General features: G+C 39.3%; 1 protein-coding gene and 1 long non-coding RNA gene across 2 annotated transcripts; both read right to left on the bottom strand.

Moving 5' to 3' along the window:
* Positions 1 to 409: 409 nt before the first annotated feature.
* On the bottom strand, positions 410 to 3,050 carry drd1b (dopamine receptor D1b). Its single transcript, XM_060890205.1, has one exon. It carries the CDS (start codon positions 1,997 to 1,999, stop codon positions 665 to 667), a length of 1,335 nt encoding a protein of 444 aa, XP_060746188.1. The 5' UTR covers positions 2,000 to 3,050; the 3' UTR covers positions 410 to 664.
* Positions 3,051 to 4,381: 1,331 nt separating this feature from the next.
* LOC132859524 (uncharacterized) lies at positions 4,382 to 7,969 on the bottom strand. Its single transcript, XR_009649741.1, has 5 exons — positions 7,810 to 7,969; positions 7,409 to 7,500; positions 7,264 to 7,311; positions 4,735 to 4,890; positions 4,382 to 4,647 (listed from the first exon to the last, which is right to left on the bottom strand). It is a non-coding gene; the product is annotated as an uncharacterized LOC132859524 (long non-coding RNA).
* Between the last annotated feature and the right edge of the window lie 13 nt (positions 7,970 to 7,982).

Here is a 7,982-nt window from a genome sequence, read left to right as displayed (position 1 = left end):
AGAAAAGGTTTATTGCTGAAAAATAAGTGTGTTTATTGCTGAAGTGAGTTTTACACAAGAGTGGCTGATTATTCAAATTCACATCACAAAAATAAACTTTGCTTCCTCATGTTGATGTCACAGAGAAATTACTATTGATACAATTGATCTAATTTAAAGATTTAAGCACATACATTAAAACACAAGTAAAATTACTAGCAGCATGTGGAACTGCTGGCTAAGCCAACACTGAAACTGATTAATATATATATATATATATATATATATATATATATATATATATATATATATATATATATATAAATATATAAACTCTACTGACAGGAACAGTACTGCTGGCAGGAAATACATGGAAATCACTACATATGAACATATTCATGTAAAAAAAGCTTCACCTGGAATAATATTTCTGCAACAAATGAACAAGCACGCAAACATGAACACCCATAAATTATAAACCATGTTTATGTACAGAAAATTTTTTATTGAAGTTATTAACCTTAAAACTAACCTGTTAACTTTGAGAAAATATGCTATCAGAATTTTGCAGATAGTTACCCAGATAAAGTCCTTCCAAAAGAAAGATTCTTTGAATGGTCACAGCTTTTATTTTAGTCCAGCGTGTTTTTTTAACAGATGTGAGCTGTGATCACAAACCTAAAGTTCAGCAAGGTATGAATTTGAGCTGTCCATTCGGTGTTATGGGGTTAATCTTTTCCAGGGAAATGTCACTGTCCAGGTTGTCTGACATGTAGGGGGAGAATTTCTCAGAGGGCTTAAACCCAGTATTGTCTTCCTTCTTCTGACCTTCCTCATTCTGGTCTAGAATGCTGTGAGGGATCACACAGTTGCTGTTACTACCACTTTTAGGGATGAGGCCCTTGGGCTGATAGTGTGAGCCATGTCTGGATGCTTCGATGTTGTTGACGCTCAAAATCTCAATAGAGTTGCTGCCAGGACAGAGATGTTGGCAGCCTAGAAGGGAAGAAAATGCTTTGCGGAAGTCAACATTGAATGCATAGATGATAGGGTTGAGTGAAGAATTAGCCCAGCCAAACCAGACAAAGACGTCAAAGGTGGTTGGGTTTATGCACGGGAAGTCCACATGTTCATTGGGCTCACAGAAAGGCACCATGCAGTTGAGGATGAAGAAGGGCAGCCAGCAGCACACAAACACCCCCATTATAACCGACAGTGTTTTAAGGACTTTGGTTTCGCGCTTAAAGGAAATCTTGAAGGAGCTTTCAGACTCTATGTTGCTGCTGTTTCCTCTGTTGCTGTGGCGATTTTTGGCACTCTCTGCAGCACGCTCCAGGGCAGATATCCTGCGGATTTGCTTCTGGGCAATGCGGTAGATGCGGGTGTAGGTGACAATCATGATGGCTACAGGAATGTAGAAACTGATGAGAGAGGAGGAAATGGCATATGTTCGATTAAGACTAGAATCACAGTTGTCTGGAGGAACATCAGTGTAGGTGGTATTAAGTTTAGTGTAAACTGCACTTTGTGCTTTGTGCCAGTTTAGCTGCACAGGGATGAAGGAGATAAGAACAGACAAGGTCCATGCCACACTGATCATGATGAATGCCACCTTGGGTGTCATTTTGCGCTCATAACGAAATGGACTCGAAATTGCCCAGTACCGGTCCACACTAATGACACACAGGTTCAGGATGGAAGCAGTGGAACACATGATGTCAAATGCCACCCAAATATTGCAGAAAGCACCAAAAGGCCAGAATCCCACAATTTCAGTAGCCGCTTTCCATGGCATCACCAAAATGGCCACCAGCAGGTCTGAAATGGCCAGTGATATAACAAAGAAGTTAGTGACTTTGGAACGCAGATGGCGAAATTTTGTGACAGCAGCACAGACCAGTGTGTTTCCCAGAAGAGTTGTCAGGATGAGGAGAGAAAGAAAGCAGCCAGTCAGAACACGCTTTGATGAATCATGCCGCACTAAACTGCTGTCAAGAACCGAGGAGAAATTTACATCCATGGCTTTTTCACTAACAGCAGCACTCACCCCATAATTCCACTAGTCCAAAGTGAGACAGATGAAACGCAAAAGCAGCATAAATTTCTGGGACTCAAAGACCTAGATTATCTACTCCAAGCACACTGTAGCAAATATTCTTCAAATCCATCCATCATTATTTTAACATTACCTTTGCAAAAATCACGGAATGGTGTCCCATGTTCCAGTCTCCAAATCCATTTGAAATGGCTAGATTATTTTTGAATGCGTCGAGAATACAAACCAAATATAACACACACGCAAATCATCCAGTTACTTTAACAGACTTCCCTCCAGCATGTTTAAGTAAGCGTGTACGAGCACAATCCTTATATACGAACCCATCGATGAGGTCTATTGATTTGGATTTGCGCTGCGTTGCTCTGATTTGTCCATGAAGCAGACGGCTCTGATTCTGTTCCATCCACCGCGAGCGCTCGTCATTCTGGGCTGAGAAAGAAGAACCGAATCGTGTCTTCCATGTGCAACGTGTCGCGCGGAATCGGCGTTTAAAAAATGTTCACTACTTTCAGGGTCGGACAGTTTACTTCAGAAATATTGGGTTTTGTCAGTTGTCTTCTAACGATTATTCGTTTGTACCAAAAAGCATTTGCATTGTCCCCGATGAGTGAATGTCTCAGTAAGTGTAGCAGAACTGTAATCTGCTCTGTCTCTGAGTCGCGCGTGCGGAACGGAAGCGTCAGTAAAATCTCCGTCGGGATTTATAATTAGGGGAAATAAAAGAAAGAATCCAGAGTTTGTTGTCTTTACTAAACCTGTCCTCATCATCACTAAGTGCAGATCTCTCCATTTCAGCATCTGTTAATTGTCCCAGACAGTAATTCCACTTTAGGAGGGCAGCATTAAGTCAGACCTCCCGTCCTCTATCATCTGAGTCTGGTGTGTTTCTGCCCATCTGAAGGAACCGGACCGAACCGAGCGCAGTGTTTGTGTGCGTTAGTCAGTGGGATAGAAAATCGCTTTAGAAACGTGATCATGTGACGGATTATTTATTGGTGTGGTCATTTTACGGGTTATTACACACGAATGCTATGATCTTCGGTTATGTCCACAGATGCAATAGGGTGAAAAATAGGGCATTTTTCCCTCTTTATTCTAAGAAGGTTATTTTGCACCACATGTGCAGTTCTGAGCTTTTGTGCTATAAACTGCAGCGTCACTGGTGAGACGCGATGATGTGACTTATGAATATTTACATACTGAATGGTTTGACGAGACCATCTACTGGAGCTCCAAATAACAACTGGTCCCATTTCATGAATGGTTTAAAACCAGGCAATGCGTTGATTAGCCTTAACTTTCATGTACAGTAGTCTTTTTATGGTAAAATCAACACACTCTATTCACACAACCTTAGTGAGATGCAAATATATACAAAATATTGTAAATTGACCTTTTCTAAGTACATAATTATTTTAAATTGATGAGCCAGCTGGAGTAATAAGCATCTCACACACAATTCATATTTTTACTAAAAAAAAAAAAAAGTTCAGAATCAAACTACAGACACTGGAGCCGTGAGGCTTTATATAACTAAATACAGCAGACATAAAACGTCTATACAGCTTTTGTACTGTAAAAACTATAAGCTATGATAAACCATTTTGGGTATTTTTTCCACACAGAGATTGTCGTCACACTCAGGCAGTGACCAATACTTGCCAGATTTTCCTTAAATCCCTTTCAGGTTGCTGTAACTCTCTCTTGGCACTTAGCACACTCTTAATCTATCAATGTGATTGAATAAGATCTTATTAAATATATACATTTACTCATTAATCTCCACAATGATTCACCATCTAAGAGAACCTGATTAATCTTGCTCAGGTGTGTGATGTGAAGTCTTGTGGCTGAGGAGAGATAATGCTTCAAGTAGACACTAGAATACTATTGCAGCATGTAATTCAGCACTTTACAGATGTAAAGTATGTGCACGTTTAAATTTTTTGCTCCTGCTTGTTAGAGATATTTTATTATAAATATATATATATAATGATATTAATATTACTTATGTAGAACCTGCTGAGTTTAGTTTAACTGTTTAACATTTATTAATTAAAACTCTTTGGAATACCAGGGACACGGTGTGAGGTTGAAATTTCTTTTGTATATTAAAATGCACAATTTCAACACATCAACAGATGGATTTGCTTTTACAGACTATAACATTTTATAGCCGTCATGTGATAGGAGACACTGTAACACACTGCCTTCTACTGAAAATTCACAAAACTTAATCAAGGCTTTCACACCTAATGTAAAGAAAACCAAGCTTAAAAAGGAAATTATCAGCATAACACTGTGCTAACTGATAAAAATTAAGCAGGGAAAAAAATGCAACTATTTATTTAATATATCCTTTTAATAGAAATGATTTCTTCTTTTTCAAAAGGAATTCTTCCACATTTTATTTTGAAACATGCTACAACTTTATTGTAGTAATGGCCAGAACACCACAGTGTTAATCAATACGTAGAACTGATTAAGCATCTATTCAGCCAGCGTTGAAAAAATCTGATGCTCTGCTTGACAAAGATCAGATGTGAAGCTTTCTGCTCAGTCTTTACGAGGAACTCAGTTTTGTCTCTTGGACATCTTAAACCAACCATCTATGAAGAGGACAATGAAGTAAAACATATAATTACAGATCATCAGCATGGCTTTATCTGTGTGGATGAGGTTAAACCTGCACTTACTGTTCCTTCCCCTGATTGCTGCAGCAGTGCTTTAATATTGTACTGCAGCATTCGGAAGATTGTATACAACTCTTGTGCCATGTCTCCATCGGTAATCTTTGCCAAAGCAAGTGTTTTCAAAAGTTCATGGCTGATTAATTCTTTACAGCTGCAAAACTGCAGAAGGAAAAAGGTGTCAGATTTGGAATGTTATCAAAGTCCCACAATCTTTTACTACGTTTTACAGTCAGGTTTTATTATAGAGCATTTAATTTGTGTATGTTGAGCCAAGACATTCCATAAGGTGTTTGGTGTAGCTAGAGTGGACTGTATGCACTTAAAAACAATTATCCAATCAACCAATCATGTGGCAGGAGTGCAATGCTTAAAATGATAAAGATATAGTTAAACATCAAAAAGAGCAAAAATATCTCAGTGATCTGAGTGCCTGATCATGGCATAGTTTTTGGTGCCATACAGAGAGAAACATTTGTTTTAATTAAATGTTATAATTCTCTCATATTTCCAGTGTGAGTCTGAGTTAATTATGCATAAAATCATTTTACTGACAATTTTCTTTACCAAGGGTGAATCATTCTGGAACTGTCTGGATAATAATGTGTATTGTATAATTAATTTAGGAGGTTGCGAGGTTGCAAGGTGTCATCTGGAAGGAGAAAAGAAGATAAGGAAACATGGGGGTGGAACTAGGAATTAAATGACAGCATTCAGAGGAAGAGGCTAGCTAAAAAGAAGAGGGACATAGAAAGGACTGAAGAAAGTAGACAGGACTACAAGGAATTGCAGCACAGAGTGAAGAGGGACATGACAAAGACCAAACAGAAAGCATACAGTGAGTAGTATGTCAGGTTAGACACGAGGGAAGGTGAGAAAGACTTGTAGAGATTAGTGAAACAGAGAGATAGAGATGTGAAGGACCTACAACAGATAAGAGTTATTAAAGATAGAGATGGAAAGGTGCTGACACGTGAGAAGAGTGTGCTGAGAAGATGGAAGAGTATTTTGAGGAGCTGATGAATGAGGATAATAAGAGGAAAAGACAGGAGGAAAAGGTGAATATTGTAGAGCAAGAAATAGGAAAGATTAGAAAGGTGTGAGGAGGTGAGAAGGGATCCGAGGAGAATCAAGAGTGAAAAGGCTGTTGGTCCGGATGACGTACCAGTGGAGGTGTGGAAGTGTCTAGGAGAGACAGCAGTGGAGTTCCTATCTAGATTGTTCAACATGATTTTAGAGAGTGAGAAGATGCCTGAGGAATGGAGGAGAAATGTTCTAGTGCTGATCTTTAAGAACAAGGGTGATGTTCCATGATGGGTGATGTTGGAATTGTACCAACTACAGAGGTTAGAAGCTAGGCTAAGAAAGGAAGTAGATATTTGTGAGCAGCAGAATGGCTTCATGACCAGAAAGAGCACGTCTGATAGAATTTTCGCTCTGCGATCGTTAATAGAGAAGTACAGAGATGGTCAGGAGGAGCTGAACTGCGTCTTTGTGGAGCTATGGTACTGTATGAGGATGTCAGGAGTGACAGAGAAGTATGTCACAGTAGTTCAGGATATGTATGAGAGGAGTATGACAGCAGTGAGATGTGCTGTAGGTCAGACAGAGGAGTTCAAGGTGGAGGTGGGGCTACATCAAGGATCGGCTTTAAGTCCCTTCTTGTTTGTTATGGTGATGGACAGATTGACAGATGAAGTCAGACAGGAATCTCCATGGACAATGATGTTTGTGGATGACATTGTAATCTGTAGTGAGAGTAGAGAGCAGGTGGAGGTTTGCTCTAGAAAGAAGAGGAATGAAAGTCAGTGGTAGTAAAACAGAATACATGTGTATGAACCAGAGGGAGGGAAGCAGAACAGTGAGGTTACAGGGGGCTGAGGTCAAGAAGGTCCAGGGGTTTAAGGATTTGGGGTCAAACATCCAGTGTGGCGGGGAGTGTGGAAAAGAGGTGAAGAGGCGAGTGCAGGTGCTTTGGAGTGGGTGGAGAAAAGTGTCAGGAGTGTTGTGTAAGTGACAGAAGCGCGTCATCAAGAATCAAAGTAAAGGAGTAGAAGACAGTAGTGAGAGCAGCTCTGCTGTATGTGTTAGAGACTGTAGCATTGAGGAAAAGACATGAGGCAGAGATGGAGGTAGCAGAGAGGAGGATGTTGAGGTTCTCTTTAGGAGTGACGAGGATGGACAGGATTAGGAATGAGCACATCAGAGGGACAGCTCAGGTTGCTGTTTTGGGGACAAGGACAATGAGACTAGATTGAGATGGTTTGGACATGTACAGAGGAGGGAGATGGTTATATTGGTAGAAGGATGTTAGAGATGGAGCTGCAGGTAAGAGGACAAGAGGAAGGACAAAGAGAAGATATATGGGTGTGTTAAATGAGGACATGAAGGTAATTGGTACGAGAGTAGAGGATGACGAGGATAGAGTTAGATGGAAACTGATGATTCTCTGTGGTGACCCCTAACGGGAAAAGACAAACGTACGAGGAGAAGATTATACAATTAATTTCAGGCCAACAATTCTCTAAAACTTACATAGATGCTCCCCATCTGCATGTGTGTCAGATATATTAGACTTGTGTCCTTTAAATAAGAGACAGAAGGAGAAGCATGTGGTTTCGTTACACAATATCTGTGATTTAGAGAAATATTTAAGATTTAAATCAGAAAAAACACGTACAATGGTGAAGAGATTGGAGTAGCGAGTGAGGTCTTCGAGATGGCTGAGGATCTCTCTGATTGTGTCGTCTCCTGTAGTCGTGCCTTTAAGTGCTACACAACAGAGTGCAATATACAGATTTTTAAAAAATGACATTTTGACAACACTGGCTGAATGAATGAAATAAATATGAATAAATACTCCTCAATCAGCATGCTTGATAAAATAAACTATAACCTACTTTATACAATAATTCAGTCAAAAGTTTGGACAAATGAATTTTTTATGTTTTTAAAAGTAGCATCTTAGGCTCTTTTAAGCCTGATTTATTTGATCATGATACAGAAAAACAGTAATATTGTGAATTATAATTTAAATTTATACAAGTGTTTTTTCTTTATTATTATAGATGATTTACTTACAGAACAGAAACAGCACATGGAGTAAAACAGCGCAGAGTTTTGGTATTTTGGAAACACTTCGTTTGCATAGTTATTACATTAATGGCGCTTTCTCGGAACTCGTCCAAACTATTTGCTCTCTTTGACGAAACCGGAAGTGCTTTTATCCTCTCAGTCAAATTGCATTATGGTCG

Source organism: Tachysurus vachellii, chromosome 17 (genome assembly GCF_030014155.1).
Source record: "Tachysurus vachellii isolate PV-2020 chromosome 17, HZAU_Pvac_v1, whole genome shotgun sequence".
In the NCBI taxonomy this organism is placed as follows: Eukaryota; Metazoa; Chordata; class Actinopteri; order Siluriformes; family Bagridae; genus Tachysurus; species Tachysurus vachellii.
The sequence above is the reverse complement of the archived record's forward strand: the minus strand, read 5'-3'. Positions and strand labels throughout refer to the sequence as shown.

Bases quoted from the DNA above. Each gene is read 5' to 3' on its own strand.
- drd1b (XM_060890205.1), bottom strand. From the start codon at position 1,999: ATGGATGTAAATTTCTCCTCGGTTCTTGACAGCAGTTTAGTGCGGCAT.